We start from the raw sequence: 20114 nt of genomic DNA on the forward strand, positions 1-20114 counted from the left end.
GAAATAGGTGGTTCAGTCATATCCACTGGAATCAGGGGGAATCATGACGCCAGCACCACTGTTTGATACAATTCCAGCCAAGCTGAGCTGAATGCTACAATCACTGTCTTTCTGTCTTTCACTTTGGGGTTTTGGTCTCTGTGTGTTGCACTCCTGGGGACATTCTGTATTATGATTAGTTTTAATGTCTTTTCCTAAGAAAATGATGTCTGAGTCTTTCTAGGAAAATCCTAAAATTAACTTTATCTGGCCCTATCTGGAGTCTCTCTCTCTCTTTTTTTTAAAAAAAGGTTTATTTATTTATTTATTAAGTACACTGTAGCTGTCTTCAGACACACCAGAAAAGGGCATCAGATCTCATTACAGATGGTTGTGAGCCACCATGTGGTTACTGGGGTTTGAACTCAGGACCTCTGGAAGAGCACTCAGTGCTCTTAACCACTGAGCCATCTCTCCAGCCCCTGGAGTCTCCTTTATGCTGTGGAGAATGTTAAACACAGATAAGTACAGAGCTAGGTGAGGCCATTAAAGACAGGGGGCCATACAGGGCACAGCCCTGGAGGGACAGAAGTCATACAGGGCACAACCCTGGAAGGACAGAACTCAGTAAATATAATAGACTGACTAAAATAAACTCTTCCTGCTTTATATCATAGATGACGAAACGTATAGTAAAAGAAGTTAGGCATTAGTATTTATTATTCGTAAAAAGGCCCGTTCAGATATTTTCTGTATGTCTGGAGTGATTTCAAAGCCCAAACACTGCCAGCCTAAAAGACAGGCTGTCGGGATGGAGAGATGGCTCAGCAGTTAAGAGCACTGACTGCTCTTCCAGAGGTCCTGAGTTCAAATCCCAGTAACCACATGGTGGCTCACAACCATCTGTAATGGGATCTGATGCCCTCTTCTGGTATATCTGAGCAGCTACAGTGTACTTACATATAATACATTTTTAAAAAAAAAGCAGGCTGTCATATAATACATGTGTTCGCTCTGGAGGAAACATTCTTTAGGTTCTTTAAGTTGGAGTTATAGGGCTGATAATAAAAATAAAATCTGTTCTATTTGTATTTTCTAATTGTAACTGAACTTGTAGCCCTGAACATACAATATAAAATCAAACATATACTCTGTACTTCATGAATAACCATTAGTCTGTCCTTGTTCTGTGAAATCTGAATAAACAAAGAAGCTCCTGATTGCTTGTCCGCCAGAGCTGGGAGATTCCCCAAATCACTGTGCCTGACTCACTCCTCCCCGGCTGACTCCTTATCTCCTGTAGGGGGCACTGTTGAAACAGCCAGGAGCAGGACCCTGGCAAGAAACCCTGACTGTGGGGCTTGGGTGGAGTTACTCACTACTGTAATCTGTTAAAGATAACTAAGATGTACAACTTAATGGTCAGTCACCTTATAAATGGTCAAATTCTTTAATGTACTCAGAACTATGTTTATAAGCAAGTCATTGACAGAGACAATCTTGGCGAGAAAGACCAATTTACATCTCCCATTATACACTCTTCTGCATATGTTAAAATTAAGCCTAAAACAAATAACTCAAAACAAATTTAAAGTGAACTTAAAGGTTAAATAACATTCAAAATCAAATATTCTTTTAAATTTTATTTCTTTTTTTTTTTTTTTTTTTTTTTTTTTTTTACACTCCAGATTTTATCCCCCTCTGCGTCTACTCTCTGACTGTTCCACATCCCATACCTCCTCCTCCGGTCTCCACGAGGATGCTCCCCCATCAGACCTCCCCTCTCCTGGGACCTCCAGTCTCGAGAGTTAGGTGCATCTTCTCTGACTGTACGCAGACCTGGCAGTCCTCTGCTGTATATGTGCTGGGGGCCTCATATCAGCTGGTGTATGCTGCCTGGTTGGTGGGCCAGTGTCTGAGAGATCTTAGGGATCCAGATTGAGACTGCTGGTCCTTCTACAGGGTGGCCCTACTCCTCAGATTCTTCCAGCTTCTCCCTAATTCAACCACAGAGGTCAGCAGCTTCTGTCCATTGCTTGGGTGTAAATATCAGCACCTGACTCTTTCAGCTGCTTGTTGGGTCTTTCAGAGGGCAGTCATGATAGGTCCCCTTTTGCAAGCATTCCATAGCCTCAGTAATAGTGTCAGGCCTTGGGGCCTCCCCTTGAGCTGGATCCCACTTTGGGCCTGACACTGGACCTTCTTTTCCTCAGGCTCTTTTCCATTTTATCCCTGCAGTTCTTTCAGACAGGAACAATTATGGGTCAGAGTTTTGACTGTGGGATGGCAACTCGATCCCTGACTTGATGCCCTGTCTTTCTGCTGGAGGTGGTTCCCTCTCCCCACTGTAGGGCATTTCACCTAAGATTCCTCCCTTTGAGTCCCGAGAGTCTCTCACCTCCCAGGTGTCTGGTACATTCTGGACGGTCCCCCCACCCTCTACCTCCCAAGGTCTCCTGTTTCCACTCTTTCTGCTGGCCCTCAGGGCTTCAGTCCTTTTCCCCCACCCAATACCTGATCATGCTCCCCTCTTCCCCTCCCTGTCCCTTCCTACCCAGGTTCTTCCCTCCCTCCCCAGAATTGGATGAATGAGTAAAACAGTTTAAATTTATAATACATTTGCATGGCAAGATGTCCCTGGGCCCCAGTCCCTCTCTTGCTTGAAGCACAGTCCCTCCAGAGTAAGTCGCATTCCAGGACAGGATGCACAGAGAGGGAAGACCTGCCAGAAGCCTACTGCTTCTGCCCACAGCTGTGTAGGCCTGACCAGCTCTGGTCGTGTTGGCCAACCCAGGCAAACCTTCTCCTTATCAAGAGAAAAGATGAATTGCTGCTCGTGTCTCACATGACAGGGAGATGGATTCTCTTGCCCAGTGGAAGACCTCAGAGTCTATATCCACATCCTAAATGTCTAAAACAAGAGAGGGACAAATAGCAAGTGCTCTGCCCTCCAAGTCTCCAGTACTGGCATACAAGGCTGCTGTCTGTGAACAGGGGCACATTGTACCTAAGTCCATCACCTGACGCGGATGTGACCTGCATGCTGGTTCAATCGGTCATTCCCTTTACCCTGGCACACCTTAGCAAAAGCTAATTCTAGGCTCAACACCCTGACTAAAAGAGGCTGCCAGATACAATCATCAAACTCACCATTTTGGAAAGTTGTTCAGGATACCCAAGTAGTGTCTTCGGAACTTTGCCAGACAGTCCTATAAAAATGCCTAAGTAGCGTCCTCCTTCTCTTTTAAATTATCAACTAGATGCTGAATTTAACTGACTTCCTTTTACACCACTTCCAGGTACTTACATGCAGGAGTCTGATGTAAACTAACAGCTATTATAGTTAAGGTATCCCTCTGCAGAATGCCAGTACATGATCCAGCCATTTGTACAATTACATTTAACTTGGTGACAAGTTTATATTTAACCTTATATTGGCTTTTGTTGATCTTGACATAAAAATTATCTTCATTCACTTTGCCTCTTGATGTTCCCTACACAATTGTACAGCTATTACTTCATGACTTACGTTCTGTATCTTTGCCAGTTTACCATGGCCCTTGGGATGGACCCTCTTCTGAGGCACTCTCATTGCTGCTCCTTGTCCCTTGTTGTGGTAAATAAAAAAAAATCAGGCACCAACCCATGCTATTGCCGGCACTGGTGGGCAACATGGCATCTGCGAGGTATTTTCATCTTAATCAGCAAACTGTCTCAACCTGACTCACTAAGTTTCTCAATTTCCATCCCATGCTGTTGCCAGCTACTCTCTGGCCCCATCAGCAGCCCCCACTCTTTCGACTCTCTGTTGTGAACTCTGTTCACAGTCCCAGCATCCACTTCCTGTGGTTATTGTCAAAACTCCCAGGAACCCGTTAAAATCAAAACACAATAAGCTTGTAATTTATCCATCAGATTTATATCGTAAATTCTCACCCCACAAAATGCGCACACAATAAACACTGAACCAATTAATATTGATATAAACTGCCCACCTAGGTAAGACAAATTGTTCTCTAAAAATTCATCCTTTATATGATATCCATATCTACCTGTGGCTATTTAAAGCCACACGGGGGTGGGTCATCCATCTCCTTCTCCATCTCCTCTTCTTCTTACCTTTTCACTGCCCGATCACAGGCCTTGCCTTATCTTGTGCCTGTCCTCACTTGCATATAGACAACAATCCACATTTCCCCCTTTCTGTCTAATTAGAAAAGGAACTTTTCTCTCAGATGTAAGCTGAGCACAACTATTACTACTCTGTAATTTATAAAGTATAAGATATACCTAACACCCAGTCCATCATTTTCATCAATTAAATAGAATACTCTGTTATCTGTTCTAACTTAAGAAAGGCTAAAAATTCATATGTTGTGTCTTGGCTAGCTTGTATACTATCTGAAAGCTATCCAATTAAATATGTATTCTCAATGTTAAATAGCCTGGGTAGACTATGAGACTATAATTAGTCTTCAACACCATCAGAAATCTGAGAACGACCAACACTATCTGAAAATACAGGAAGCCTAACACAGCTTGCAGAACTAAGACAAGCTGTAGAGACAACTGCCTACCTATACAGTACCCCATCAGCCACACATAAGAGCATCAGTCTTCAGCCTTCCCGCCCAGGATCATCTGACAGACCTTTGTAATACAGAATTTTGAAGGACCAATTATTCTAACTTGGTAGAGATTATCAGTTGCCCTAACAGTAATCTCAGGGACCTAAATTTGTTATCTGGCCCTTAACTCACATGCTTAATCATCTCAGATCAGTTTATAATAGCAGTTACAGAACTGGGTCTAAGCCTTGTATTCTTAAATGTGTTGTATATGCACAATACCTATATGAAGTAACAATATCAATCTCAATTTTGTATCAATACGAAATTCATATAAATGAAAACCTTAAATTTGTATCAAATAAATTCTGTACCAACGTAAGAGATTATAATTTTAATTTAGTAACAAATATAAGGATTTCTACCAAATGAGATTATGGCTGCACAATCAATTTTGGCTAATTTCTTCCTGTTAAATTATGACCATTTCCAAATTCCCATTAGGCTCTGGACACATTCCAGAGCTATATAGATCAGATTTGATAGAGGGAGACTCCTGGAAGAACTAGATTCAAGAATAAAACAAAAAAGAAACAGAATTTCATCCTAACCAGTCTGTACACCCTACAGACTGATACAATCCACACAGATATCTTGACGGTACTAAACTTTTGTTTTGAGAATTATATATTACAACATGTACAACTTTAGTGAGTCTCATAGTCAGACGTGCTGAACTGACCTGCTTGAACTCCTGATCTCAGGGACTTTTGGCCAGATCTAGTCAGAACAAACATCAGAGACTGCACCAATTGTTGGGTGGCCTTCTTAAGGCCATTTTCCCTAGCCCCCTTCAAGATATCTCAACATCCATATTCAGCCTGAAGAAGTTGTGAAGAGTCGTCGACCCAGTGTCCTCGACTTGGGAGGCTGAGGGTGGTTGTTCTGAGGTTGTCTTTCTGGGGAATTTAGAAATGGTCAGAATTTAACAGGAAGAGATTAACTGAACAGTTTGCTGATTAAGATGAAAATACCTCGTAGATGCCATGTGGCCCACTGGTGCCGGCAATAGCGTGGGTTGGTGCCTGATTTTTTTTTTTTAATTTACCATAATAGTCCCCTCATCAATCCTTTGTCAGCTCAAAACAGTTAAACAGAGATTAGTGCCCTCAAAGTCCTGAAAGTAGTTTGGTGACCCCTGAGTCATGAGCCATCCAACTCTTCCCCATCTCTGTCTCCCCAGGGAATGCAGAATGACAATATGATCCATAACAGCCAAAGAGGTTAAAGCTCTCCTCCTGCTAAGTGGCCAGAGGACCCCTCTTCCACAGAGCCAGAACTACCCACCTCCAGCAATGGCACTCCTCAGCAGGAAGCAGCTAGGAAAGAATCTACAGCCCTGCCCCCAACCCCCTGCCGTTTTTTATATCCCTTTGTTTGAGATAATGCAGTGTCTCCCCTATAAAACAGGGTTCCTCCAGGATTACAAATAGTCTTATTATCTGCTGAAATGCCTGTCTGAACTTTGGCTGGCAGCTCCAGAAGAGAGGGACTACAGGAAGACATGTAAGCTAGGAGCTACAATCATTCCCACCCCATCATTGGTAGCGGCCATCTTTTTCTGAAGGCAATCACTCTCCCACACTTCTGAGTAGACCCACCGCTCACTATATATGCCAATAAACATGGGCCTGTCTATGGGAGATCATACTGCTGCCTCTTTTTCTGTCTTCCATCTCTTTATGCTGCCTCAGAAGGTGCATGCTAGATAACATGTACCATCCCACATGCTAGTCTTATATGCATGGTAGCCACACTTGAGTAAGAACATTTAGCATTCTGATAAAAATTAGGTTTAACAGAGTTAATTCCATCAGCATCACCTTGCTTCCAAATTAAAGTCACACCTAGCTTTGGGAAGGGAGACTGCAACTTAGAAAAACACTTAGAATTTTGTCACAGCATTTACCTATGGTATGCCATTTATGGAATAGTTGTCAATAATCCTCACTTCCCGGTTCCACCCCTTTATATGCTACACTTGGGTACTAGATCTATTGGCTTTTCTTTGAGCATGAGATTCAACAAAAGAGCTAAGATTGCTTTGTCATAACCGCCTGTGATATTTACCTTCTGTGACATTTTTGGCTCTCCTCACTCTTCTTGCTGTGATAAAGCAAACGGTTTGGTTGTGAGCTACTCAATGATCATGATGGTAAAATGTGGCCACTGGTTAGTGGAGATCTGAGCCTTCTTGTCAAAAGCCTGCAAAAAGCGAGATCCTGCCAGAAGTCACCAGGGGAAAAGAACATGGGTTAAGAAAGAATTCTTATCCTCAGGTTACTTTTCTTTGACTCTGTTATCTGGAGACCTGTATCTTTTCCATTAATTGTTCCATATCTCTTACCACAGAGATGAGCAAGCACACTTCTGCCGACTACAAAACATGCCTCTTTGTACCAAGACCCTTAACTTTAAAATAACTTCAGGGGGCTGGAGAGATGGCTCAGTGGTTAAGAGTGCTGATTGCTCTTCCAGAGGTCCTGAGCTCAATCCCCAGCACCCACATGGCGGCTGACAACCATCTGTAATGGGATCTGATGCCCTTTTCTGGTGTGTCTAAGAATAGCGAGAGTGTAGTCACATACATAAACTAAACTAAAGCCAGTGATAAAGTACCTGTGCCATTATGTTCCTGGTGTTAAGAATGGATAAAGATAATTCATTCTCCCACAGAGCTTCGAGTCAGAGGGTTTTTATACTAAACCAACCAACAGATTAACTTGGATGTTAATTGTGTTTTGAAGTCTGGACTTCAATTCTGTCTTAGTGTTTTATTGCTGTGAAGAGCACCATGATGAAGTAAACTCTTATAAAGGAAAACATTTCATTGAGGCTTGCTTACAGTTTCGGAGGTTTAGTCCATTACCATCATGGCACTGTCACAGCAGACATAGTACTAGAGCAGGAGCTGAGAGTTCATGGTTTTGGGCAGCCGAAGGAGACTGTGTGCTGCACTGGGTGTAGCTTGAGCATGTAAGACCTCAAAGCCCAACCCACAGTGACACACTTCCAACAACAAGGCCACACGTAAACAGTCCTTATAATGCTGTGCTATTAAAAACATTACAGCAATCTCATGTAAACAGCCTTCTCACCAAATGGGAAAACGTCTGGTAGGGGATGCTATAGGCTGCCACTGGGAATACTCTCTGTTGAGTGTGCCTCAGGACCTAACCTGCATCCCCAGGGAAGTCGTTCTGCTGTGGCAGGCTAGGAGGACTGTACTGTTCCAGAAGATCCTTGAGAGTCTCGTGTGAGCTCTGACAAAGCAGGCATGTGTAAACTTGGCAGTGGTGCTGAGACCTCTAAAACCCTGGGGATGAAAAAATTTCAGTTTCCCAGGGAAGAAGCAAGGCTCCATGGGAGCATCACAGACAATGAGTCTTTAATAAAGGATGGCCCTGACATTTGGCCGAAGGGGAGGAGAAGCCCAGAGCTAAGTCCTGGAATTTCTTCAAGGCATCAACAAAATGATAAAGCTAATATATAAAACTTAGATAGCAACCAATGTGAAGTGTGTTAATGTAACTGTGCTTACCTAGCCAATCATGTTAGAGATTACCTAACTCTTCCAGAAAATTCCCCTAGCTCTGCACAAAAGGAATTTGCAAGCTCCTCTTGGGGGTCACCATTTTGTAACAGTAATTGACCTGCACAGATAGTATTCTTCCTCTTTGCCTTTGCAAACTTGAGCTGGGCTCTTCCTTCAGCGACTCTCACACTTTTACGGTGCCAAAAACTCAACAGTCATCGGAGCCAGAGTCACAAAGCAGCCAGTGTCAAGAGTTCCTTTGTCATTGGAGATAAGCCAAGAATTTGAGATGAAATGTTTTGAGGGCACAGTAGTAAGATCCTGGGGCCAGCACCAAAGTTGGAGTTTTTGTGCTGTTCCAGTAGGCACTCCTATTGCTTTATCAGGGCTCACTGCTTAGGGTTGATTCATCAACATATCACAGCCTGCCTTAAGCTTGCCTCATGTAGGAGCTACCTTGAGATGGGTTCCTTAACACATCTCAGAAGCATTACATTATTCCAAGTCACACAAAATGGCTTCGCCTATCCTAACAACTTTGGACATGAAGAGACGAAGGGAAAACTCTTTAATGATGTTGGTCCGTTGGCTAATTCTCAAGGAAGATCCCGCCTTGAATAGAATATTTCACTAACATATAAATACCTTAGGCATTTACATTTTACCTATGCTGTCATCCTCAAATCTCAGACCAAGGTTACGTTGTGAACAATTTGAATGGAGACAGGAGAACTCAAGTTCGGCCACTTGGGCAGATGGAAAATTTACACGGCTAAGATATTGTCAGGATTATTTCTTAAGTACATTGGTATTGTTCTTTTTCAAATAGTTGTTACCCGGGTCACCTTGCCCACATAGAAGAATTATGATTTTTTTTAAATAAGATCATAGAGAACATAATGATGGCTGTGAACCTCGGGCTGCCTGTTAGAGCATGTTCTTTGGGGATGGGCCTAACAGCTGGTGATCTTGGTGAACACACATTCTAGCATTGTTAATTTTGTTTATCTCTAACACACCTGGGCAGTGTTCCTTAGCTTTGTGGTGTTCTATTAGTGCTCACTTGGCTAAGTTCTACTTTTTTCTGATTTAATGCTTCCTATTAACGATTGCTTGGTTAAATCAATTCTTACATTGAGTTTCTTCTATATCAGTATGTGCTGATAGTTGAGTCTTTATGAGAGGAAGATTAATGCGTACGGCATTGATTAAGGAATAGTCTGGGAATCAACATGAAAAAATGGGACTGCTCTGATGAGTTCTCAGTGAATACTTCAGCTAACTCTACTTTCCAATCAGAACCTTAGTATACCTTTCCTTAGTATAGTAGACTTATTTCAGCTGAGAGTCTAATTTACTGGAATTTAGCTTTGTGTGTGTGTGGTACTAGGACTCAATGTAGAGCCCATGCATGCTACCAACCACTTTACCACTGAGCTACACTCCCAGCTTTCTTCTTTCATTTTGAGACAGTCTCACTAAGTGGTACACAAAGCCCTTGTATTTTCCTCCTTCTGTGAGCTCCCAAGAATCCGGTAGTACGGACTTATGCCACCAGTCCCAGCTGAACTTGCCTGGTTCTTGTTTGTCTGTGTGTCTGTTTTTAAGATTCATTTACTATATATACAGTATTCTGCCTGCATACCAGAAGAGGGCACCAGATCTCATCTAGATGGTTGTGAGCCACCATGTGCTTGCTGGGAATTGAACTCAGGACCTCTGGAAGAGCAGTCTGTTCTTTTAACCTCTCAGCCATCTCTCCAGCCCCTTGCCTATTCTTAAAATGAATTTCAGAGCCCTATCTGTAGATATGTGTGTCACCCAACAGTAGGAAATTGAGTTCCTCAGTTTTGCTTGTATTAACAATCAGTCTCGGGACTGGAGAGATGGCTCAGCGGTTAAGAGCACTGACTGCTCTTCCAGAGGTCCTGAGTTCAAATCCCAGCAACCACATGGTGGCTCACAACCATCTGTAATGGGATCCGATGCCCTCTTCTGGTGTGTCTGAGGACAGTGACAGTGTACTGATTTATAATAAATAAGTAAAATTCTTAAAGAACAAAAAACAAAACAAAAAAAAATCAGTCTCAGATTTCTGTCTTTTGCAGAGCTGCATTTGAGGTTTAGAAAAGCCTAATTCCTGTGTATCTGTACTTGCTCTTTTCTTATATATCTCAACAGGCATGTATAAATTATTAAGCCACTTCTTTCCATTGCCGTTTTTTTTTTTTTTTTTTTTTTGGTTCTTTTTTTTTTTTTTCGGAGCTGGGGATCGTCCATTGCCGTTCTTAGTTCATTGCTTGTCAATATTTCAAGGACTGAACTGCAATGTTTTAGTAGAGAATGTGTGTTGTCACAGGACAACTTTGTGCAGTCTTTCTCCCTCCACCTTTATGTGGAGCCATCAAGCTCCTAATTCGTTTAGGTTTTACATCTACCATTACAGTTCTTTAAATATTTACCCTAGGCAATCTCTGCCAAGTTTTAGACCAACAATTGGTGAGAGACGAACTAAGAAGTCAGTCAATAGATTTAAGCTGATTGTGTCTACTTATTTCAAACTCATGGCAGCCAATGAACAGTGCACTCATAGCACCCCCAAAAGTCCATAAATCTTACAAACTATATTTTTAAAAGCCTAATATTGCTTAGGTAGCAGCATTGAAGGGAAAGTCAAACTAGAGTTGGGGAGTTGCACTTGTGCCTGTTTATTTTGCTCTAGCAGTGGGTAGTTCGTATTCTTATCACTAGAAATTTTAAATTAGGGGAGCTGGACAGATGGCTCAGCGGTTTAAGAGCACTGGTTGCATGGGTTGAGGATTGTGAGCTGCCCCACGATGGTGCTGTAAGAGACTGTGTACTCTGCAAGAGCAGCAAGTGCTCTTGCTGCACCATCTCTCCACCCCTCTTATAAACTAATTTGTATTAATAACGATTTATATTAATCAAGGCACTCTTTTAGCACGTCACGAAAATTTTAGTAAATCTATATGCTTATTTATTAAAGTTATTGTTAAATTAGAGGCTTTTTAAATATTATTAAAAAAAACTTTCACAGCTTGACTTTTAGGTTCTTTTCCGGAGACCCACATTTGCTCTGATTTTGTCTATATATTTGATCTAGCTACTTATCTCAAGCGAGACTTGAGCTCAGGGTACTCCAGACAGAGCTGGACTTCCGGTTCTACCCTCACCCCGCGGCTTCCCAGTGTCCAGCTCCAACTGGAGATTAGTGAAACCCCACTCTAGAGCATACCTAAACGCTTAAAGCCCTGCTCTGTGGTTTTAAGACCTTTTGTAGACTGGACACAAGCCAGGGAACACAGCTTGCCAAAAGTGGAAAGTCTGGAGAAACGGACGCCGCGCAGAGAATAAGTATGCGCCTGCGCGCTGGACACCACCTGATTCGTGCAGGGGCCTGGCAATCCCAGCGAGGGGCGGGGCAGCCTGAAGGAAACCAGGGGCAGGAATTGTACCCTGACTGACAGGCAGAGCTCCGCCCTCCGCCTTTCTGTTCCCGCCCCTTGGCCAGCTGTCTGTCAATTGGTGGATTCTCCTGTCAGCCTCGGAACTCCTCAGACTGACGAACCGCGGCGGTGGCTGCAGAGCCACAGGATTCTGGACCATGAGTACAGGCGAAACCTTCAAGACCAGCGAGACTTTCTAGGCTCAGCCCGTGAGACCCCATATCCCCTAAATTAGATTCGGACCCCCTCAGCGTGACACAAGTGCGCGCTCACACGCACACGCCCCGTCACCTCAGCTTCTCCAAGTGCCCTTTGGCTTAGGTCCCAAATGCACCTGTGCAGAACCAACCCACCCTCTGCCTGAGGAACCTGGTAGCTCGCCTCAGAGAGACTAAATTTCCAGACAGGAAACCTGAACTCTTAGCGTAGAGACCCTCCTAAGTCCCAGAGACTCCAAACGCCCTCAGACTCGAGGACCTGTCACTCCTTAAGATAGGCTTCCAAGGTCCTAAATGCTCTCATCCAGCAGGACCCTAACTATCTTCAACATGACAACCCCCAAATCTTCTTGACATAATCGTCAAATCTTGTCAGTTTGCAAGCCCCCAAACCTTATTTCACAGCCTGAAAGACTCCCCTAGCCTACAAACCCAATTCCCTTAATCTGATGAACCCCAATCCTCAGCCCGAGGTTTCCTAAATTAAAATCTCAGCCAGAGGGTCCCTAAATTTTCACCAGAGGGACTTCAATCCCGTATACCCAGGATTCCCGAATCCGTCTACCTGAAAACATCTCTCAGACCCAAGTGCTCTGCCCTGACTGACTCCTTGGGCCAGATGAAGAGAAGTGGAGGTGGTGGCGGGGGGGGGGTGTGGACCCCAATTGGCGGGAAGAATCTTTCTTCACTTGCTGTTGCAGGCCCTGACCCGGATGTAGGGTCGGTGCCTAGGTTTAGGGGTCAGTCCAGAATCGGAGTCTGAAGAAGCCGCTGTGATGGCTGCATGGATTCCCAGCCTCCAGCTTCTTCCCATGTGCTGGTGGGCATCCCTGCTCGCCCTTAGTTAGTTCTTCATCCATAGGACCATAGGACCCTGATCTTCTCCAGGGAAATGTCCCGCACCATGAACACCAACAAGCCGGAAGAGAATAGTACTGAAGGAGATGCAGGGAAACTCGAGTGGAAACCCAAGGTAGAGAACAAAGTTATCCTAGAATCAGTAAGATCATGGGGTGGACAGAGGCAAAACCCTTGAGAACCATAGACTCTTGGTCTACACTACCATATTGATCTTCCTATGACAAGATGGTGGTTCTGGATATGTGAGAGAGGAAAGGCTCATTAGCAACTGCTCTGTCAGCATGAACATCCAGTTTTTGCTTAAAGGGGCTTCTGGGAATGGGAGGAAAACCTTGATCACTGAGACCACAGTCCACAGTTCCAAATCCTGCCCAACATGTTCCCATTTTTGTTTTCATTTTTTCCTCCAGGTCAAAGATGAGTTCAAAGACATTTCCATATACTTCTCCAAAGAAGAATGGGCAGAGATGGGAGAGTGGGAGAAAATTCGCTATAGAAATGTGAAAAGGAACTATAAAATGCTGATTTCTATAGGTAACAAGAAGTCTTGGGTTGAACCAACCTAGATAAAAAACAAGTCTCCAATTCCCTTGTTAGTGCTGTCTCAGGTATCTAGAGTGGTACAGTTCCCAATGGAGACAAGTTTAGAAGAAATGTGTGTGTGTGTGTGTGTGTGTGTGTGTGTGTGTGTGTGTGTGTGTGTGAGAGAGAGAGAGAGAGAGAGAGAGAGAGAGAGATCTCATTTCCACACCCAGAGCCCTACCTGGCCTTGTGATACTTTTCGTCCCATCCTCCAGGACCTGCTTCGTTTTTAAGAGGAACATTTTGCTTCTTGTCAGGTCTCAGAGCCCCTAGACCAGCTTTCATGTGTTACCAAAGGCAGGCAATCAAGCCCCAGATAAATGACAATGAGGATTCTGATGAGGAGTGGACACCAAAGCAGCAAGGTGAGAAGGGGCTAGGAGAGTTCAGAAGGGAGGCGAGGAGTCAGGAGGACCCATCTGATACCAACCCACATTTAGGTTTCAAAAATGTCTCAGAATTAACTCCTGAAAATTGGGGGTTTTTTCACCTAAGAATCAAAGGTCAGCAAACAAACAAGATGCAATGCAAAATACAGTAAGAAGCTATTCCTGTACATTTTAAAATATGTTAAAACTATACACTATTTATAAATACAATAATTATAAAATATACACAAATCTGGGCATGAACGAGAAATATCAAACCCAAAGTAGTTAGCATAAGTGCTTTTCTTGGTCTGTAGTCTGCTTGCTTATCATTAATAATGTAAATATGATACATGCAAATGTGTCTCTAAGGTCTTATTTTCACTTTTTATATGTACATAAAGAAATCTGAATCGTAAAGTAATTCTATTTTCATTTTTGAGGGACTTAGTATTTCTGGTAGCTGCACCATTTTATATTTCCACCAAAGGTGGTCATTCAAGCATTCCAGTTTTTCCCTCATCCTTGCCATTAACAAAGGGAAGATAAGTTTTGTCTAATTGAATAAGCCTAAATAAAACACCAATGACCCCAGCAGAATGATAGGGTTGATGATATTTTAGAAATAATTTCCATATCACTCTTGGGTCATCCTTGAAGTCTTCACTCAGTTATTCAGAATTCTCTATTCCTGGTGAGAATCCCAAATGTAAAAACTATATAGCAACCCAAACCCTGATTTCCCATACCTGTTTTTCAGTCAGTTCTCCTTGGGTGCCTTTCCGGGTGAAGCACAATAAACAACAGAAGGTAAGTGATTTCCAAAGCCTACAGACAAGAAAACCTTCCTCATGGATCCAACCACAGGTAAGAAAAGGAAAAAGCTTAGAGTACTCTGGGAATTGCTACCTTCCCAGTCTCTTCTACACACTATCTCTCTTCCTCCCGGTCATTTGAATTAATAAGAACATCACTCACTTGAGTGTTCCTACCTCGGTTTTATTCTGCTATGTCAAAGGGAGAAATTTACTAATGTACTCTAAGGATAGTTTACAAATATACAGAGGATTTTTACTTTGGATGGCATGGATAAAGAAGATATGATCCTCTTCTTCATAAAGACTCATTCTGATAAGAAACAATAGCTCTCATCCCTAAGAAGATTCAAGTTTGATAGCAAGGGCTTCACAAATGAGAAAATGACTTAATCAGGCATGGTGGTGCTTGTCTGTAATTACATAGAATCAGAGTCCCAAGAAATACTGTGAGTTTGAGACCAGCCTAGTCTACTTAAGGAGTTCCAGGCCTGCCACAGGTATCCAGCATCATAGTGAGTTTTGGAATGGGGAAGAGAAAAGGATGTAAGATTTCAGATAGGCAAATAATTTCCATGGAAATGTCATCTGTGGGAAAGACTATAAAAGAAGCTAGTAATCTCACATTAATAATATATTCAATTGCACATGTTCTAGTCAGAATCACAAAAAGAATTATTATATGTGGGTGGTTGGAGAGAGGGCTCAGTGGTTAATAGCACTTCTTGTTCTTCCAGAGGTCCTGAGTTTGGTTTTTAGCTGTACAGTTTTAAACTGCCTTTAACTCCAATGCCAAGAGATTGAATGTCCTTGTCTGACCCTGACAGAACCTGTGCAACACACACACACACACACACACACACACACACACACACACACACGAAAATAAATCTTTTTTTTTTAATTTATTTATTTTATGTATGCGAACACACTGTTTCTCTCTTCAGACACACCAACAGAGGGCATCGGATCCCATTACAGATGGTTGTGAGCCACCATGTGGTTGCTGGGAATCGAACTCAGGACCTCTGGAAGAGCAGTCAGTGCTCTTAACTGCTGAGCCATCTCTCCAGCCCAGAAAATAAATCTTTAAAAATAAACAATTAGCATGTATATTTATGAAGAAAAATTAGTGAACTTTCTGGAAAAATTAGTACAAGAATTAGTTAATCTAATTCCAGAGTCATCCTAAGTATTGTGTAACTCGAGGACTTGAAGGGCTAAGGTAGGAGGAATCCTGTGAGTTTAAGGCCAGCCTCCATAATGAGACCCTGTTTCAAACAAGCAACCTAATTCTAGAATCAACTATTTCCAACATGCCAATTTACATTTTTAGCATCACTTTGTTAGTTGTAGAAGTACATTTCTACCACCATCTCTTCATTTTCTTCCCAGAGATACTGCTATGCTCTCACTTCCTTTTACAAATGTGTGTTTAACTTTAACTTTGTTTTCTACATTTCTCATTTGATCACTATTTCCTACTTTGTAAATATACTCTCTTTCTCTCTGTAAGCTTTATCTTCTTCATTGCAAACTTTGCTGACCTTCCAGGTAGTCTTCCCAAATATCCCTGTCTCAAGCCTGAAAGAAGCCTGAAGGGAGAAAGCCTAGCATATGGCCTTGTGCGCCGAATTCATTTAAGTTCTTTCTTATTCAGACACTCCACACATTAACTAAAGTCACAGGTGAAAATTTATAAAAAGCTTTAAAGAACTACAGAAATACCTATTGTGGTTTTTATATGTGACTCTAATTAAAGGAAACACCCAGAATGCCATTAAGTGATAAATCTAATGTGAAGGAAGTATCTGGAATAGAAAATTTGCTGAACACAAGTGGCTCAGAACATGCCCAGAAACCAGTGTCCTCCCCTGAAGAAGGGAATACCTCCGGACAGCACTTTGGAAAAAAATTGAGTAAGAATAAATAATTTGGGAACTTAAATCCTCTAGATTACCTAGGAAGGCTAATGGGAATGGTCTGGAATGGTCAGTGTAGTAACTTTAAAGAGTTCTAAACTTGGTCTTGTCTAAGCTGTGGCATTGGTTGTGGGCTTGCTACTAAGTAGTATGTTGGAACACTGACTTTAAAGGCACGCACTTGGGTTGTTATTTGCATGGAGGTGCTGGGACTTGGGCAAACTCTGTGACCTTGTGAAAGTTAATATGTGGAAATAAGGATATGGTAGCTCTGTGTTGCTCTCAAACAGCAAGTGAAGCATAAAGTAACTGGTCCAATAAATCTCTGCGGCAATAGGAACCAAATACTCTCGATGCTGTTTGCCCAGGCCTTTGCTCAATGCCCAATTGCAGTGTGCCCTTACAAATATTTTACAAATGAATCAACATGTGAATGGACCATTTTTAAATAGAAAATGTGGGTAAGTAGAAATTAAACCCGAAGAGTCGGAAATTAAAATTCGATTAGACATCTGTTGTCAGTTAAATGTGAGATTTTAGCTTCTTTAAACACAAAGTTAAAGGGGGAGCATATGGCAGTAAATTCCACATTCTTTTTAAACATTTTAAAATATATTTTAGATTTTTAAAGATTTATTTTCACATGCATGTGGATGTCTGCCTCCACGCATGTATGTGTACTATGTACAAGCCTGATGCCTGCAGAGATGGGATGGGAGTATTTGATTACCTAGAACTGGAGATACAGATGGTTGTGGGCCATGGTGTGAGTGCTGGGAACCAGACCCAGACCCTTTATAAGAACAGTGTGTGCTTTAGCTGTTGAACTAGTTCCCCAGGCCTAGAGTTTAGATTTTATGAAGAAACAGGGATAAATGCTCAAAATTCACATACTTCAAGTCACCTTTGTTCTCCAATCCAGAACTCAGGAGAAAGAATGTTGAAGTGAATAGGTACAGGCTGCGAGAGAGAAAGGACCTTGCATATGAAGAGGTCAGCGAGCCCCAGGATGATGACTACCTCTGTAAGTGTCCACCAGGCTATCTTATGTAGGAGACAGTTATGTCCTAGTCTAGTGATTCATCTGGTCATGTGGAATCCAGATCATGTCTACTCTAGTGCCTTTGGGTACAGATTGTGAAAGTGACAGGAGTGCTGCGTTCTTTCTGAAGACCTTTAGATCTGGGGATGTTCACACACCTTCTCCAATCCTTGCTGTTTTTATTTTAGATTGTGAGAAGTGCCAGAATTTCTTCATCGACAGTTGTCCCAACCATGGGCCTCCTGTATTTGTAAAAGACAGTGTGGTGGACAGGGGGCATCCCAACCACTCAGTCCTCAGTCTGCCCCCTGGGCTGAGAATTGGTCCATCAGGCATCCCTGAAGCTGGACTTGGAGTATGGAATGAAGCATCTGATCTACCAGTGGGTCTGCACTTTGGTCCCTATAAGGGCCAGATTACAGAGGATGAAGAGGCAGCCAACAGTGGATACTCCTGGCTGGTAAGAAATGCCTTCTTTCCCTTCATCCTCTGTCTCCCCCCTTCCTTTTTGTGCTTCTGGTGTGACAAACTAGGATATGGACAGGGACAACATGACTAATTTTGTGTACTGAATGGTCTTTGTACAACATGGGAGTCCCACTCCAAGATCTGAAGGTAAGTAGGGTTAGCCACTTTCAGGCTAGCGGCTAGTGGTCCAGAGACAAAGAAAACACACGTGTACATGATGACTCAGAAGCCTCATGTGTGGTCGCTGTGAGTGGCTGAGTCCAACACTCAGGGAGCACTGGTGAGTGTGTGGTGACATGATTTCATTATTGTCATTCCCAGAGTCTTAATGTATTTTTTTCTGAAACTCAGATCACCAAGGGAAGAAACTGCTATGAGTATGTGGATGGGCAGGATGAGTCCCAAGCCAACTGGATGAGGTAAGGCCATTAGGTCTCTGAGTTCCAAGAAAGACTGTCACCCATAAGACTTGTTCCTTACTTTCTCATCATGACTTCTCCCATATGCTCTGCCCATTTTTTCTCTGCACAGTACTTCTTTTATATTGTGAAAGTAAGGAAAAATAAATTAATATTATCATTAACTTTTATCGAAGCACAAATCTACTCAGCAAAATTGGAATACTGGAGCCTATATTCACTGAAAACACTGGGCTTACAATTTATTCAATATTTAGGAAACATTTATTTTTTGAGTCCTAGTTCAGAAAATAGATTTCATTACTTGAGCAGGTCATACAACTTGAGTCCTTACAGGAGGCATATTCCAGATATTTTATTAAAAGAAAGTTTGACCATAAGTCTCGTATTTTATGAGAAGTACACAGTGCTGAAACAACCTATAACAGAGGATCTTTAGATCAGGAGCCATACTGGGTTCTAGAAGGATGTAGGTTTGGATGCTGTGCATGCTAGTTCTTTTCTATAAGGATGAACTTAAATTTCTTATCCTCTTGATCTCATTTCTTGATTATAGGCATACACCATACCCATTTTATGTGGTGCTGGGAATGGAGCCTAGGGTTCTGTGTATGCAGGCAGGCACTCTTCCAACCGAACTATATCTTCACCCTTATTTTCTGTGTTGTCTTGCTAAAGGATCTCTTATGCTTTTATGGTAGCCTGGGCAGGTAGTGAGGAGAACTTTCAAACAAAGTTGGGATCAGTGTAGGATGAAATATAATAACCTAGAAGCAGCATATATGACTGGTGCCAAGCTCTAACATATACACTGGAAGACTTAGAGTGTAGGAAAGCAAGAAGTCATTGCTTTGTCACTAGTAGAGATAGAAAACTGAAGTAGGGCTTTGGAAACTGGGCTCTTGGGGAAAGAAAGGCCTTTGGGACAGATGAACAGGGCTTAGAGCTAGGATACCTGTAACATCAAAGGATAGATGAGACTAGAAGGTTCTTTGGAATGTGGTAGGGAGATTGGAAACATCATAGCATGGGGGCACTGGACACCTAGAAGGGACTAGTGCAGTCATGGAGCTGCCTACCTGATATTTTCTTCCTTTTCCTTCCATTCCACTCTAGGTATGTGAACTGTGCCCGGGACGACGAAGAGCAGAACCTGGTGGCCTTTCAATATCACAGGAAAATCTTCTATCGGACCTGCCGGGTCATCAGGCCAGGTTGCGAGCTTCTGGTCTGGTATGGGGATGAGTATGGCCAAGAGCTGGGCATCAAGTGGGGAAGCAAGATGAAGAAAGGATTCACAGCAGGAAGAGGTGGGTACTACTATGATTCCCTAAAAGAGAAAGAGAAGATGGATTTCTCCTTGAGAATTTTCATTTTCTAACTACTTTTTAAAACATGATTTATGGTAAATTAAAAATGTTTAAATTCATTAGGGAAAATGAAAATGACAAACAGTTCTATAGGACTTATAGTGTCAAGTGCTAAAAGCTCACCATAAACCAACTGCATAAAAATCAGCATCTAGAACATCCAGAAATCGGGGTTGGGGATTTAGCTCAGCGGTAGAGCGCTTGCCTAGCAAATGCAAGGCCCTGGGTTCGGTCCCCAGCTCCAAAAAAAAAGAAAAAAAAAAAAAGAACATCCAGAAATCATAATATAGTAGGGAAAAGGAAGAAAAATGAGAGGGGGGTAAAACAAGAAAATGAAACGTGAACAGGAACCCTCAAAGGCATTTTTAGGGATAAGATTTCACAACAAGGAGCAGATACAATACTGGCCAGGAATGAGACCCTGGATGCAACAGAAAGCA

At 42.4% G+C, this 20114-nt stretch overlaps 1 protein-coding gene and 1 long non-coding RNA gene across 4 annotated transcripts; one reads left to right on the forward strand and one right to left on the reverse strand.

Moving 5' to 3' along the window:
- Nucleotides 1-1925: 1925 nt before the first annotated feature.
- LOC116883796 lies at nt 1926-11529 on the reverse strand. 3 transcript variants are annotated; one of them, XR_004385790.1, is made up of 4 exons: nt 11399-11529; nt 6678-6829; nt 5290-5506; nt 2529-2890 (listed from the first exon to the last, which is right to left on the reverse strand). It is a non-coding gene; the product is annotated as an uncharacterized LOC116883796 (long non-coding RNA). The 3 variants fall into 3 exon arrangements; XR_004385788.1 differs by lacking the exons at nt 2529-2890; nt 5290-5506 and adding an exon at nt 1926-1976 and having other exon boundaries at nt 11399-11526; XR_004385789.1 differs by lacking the exon at nt 2529-2890 and having other exon boundaries at nt 4645-5506; nt 11399-11526.
- Nucleotides 11530-11714: 185 nt separating this feature from the next.
- LOC116883854 (histone-lysine N-methyltransferase PRDM9-like) lies at nt 11715-19771 on the forward strand. The gene is made up of 10 exons (XM_032885121.1): nt 11715-11818; nt 12690-12800; nt 13099-13222; nt 13528-13635; nt 14399-14505; nt 16216-16372; nt 17298-17399; nt 17606-17877; nt 18237-18304; nt 19421-19771. Exons 2-10 carry the CDS (start codon nt 12720-12722, stop codon nt 19683-19685), a joined length of 1284 nt encoding a protein of 427 aa, XP_032741012.1. The 5' UTR covers nt 11715-11818; nt 12690-12719; the 3' UTR covers nt 19686-19771.
- The last annotated feature ends 343 nt before the right edge of the window (nt 19772-20114 follow it).

The sequence above is a fragment of the Rattus rattus genome, chromosome 14 (assembly GCF_011064425.1).
Source record: "Rattus rattus isolate New Zealand chromosome 14, Rrattus_CSIRO_v1, whole genome shotgun sequence".
Lineage (NCBI taxonomy): Eukaryota > Metazoa > Chordata > Mammalia > Rodentia > Muridae > Rattus > Rattus rattus.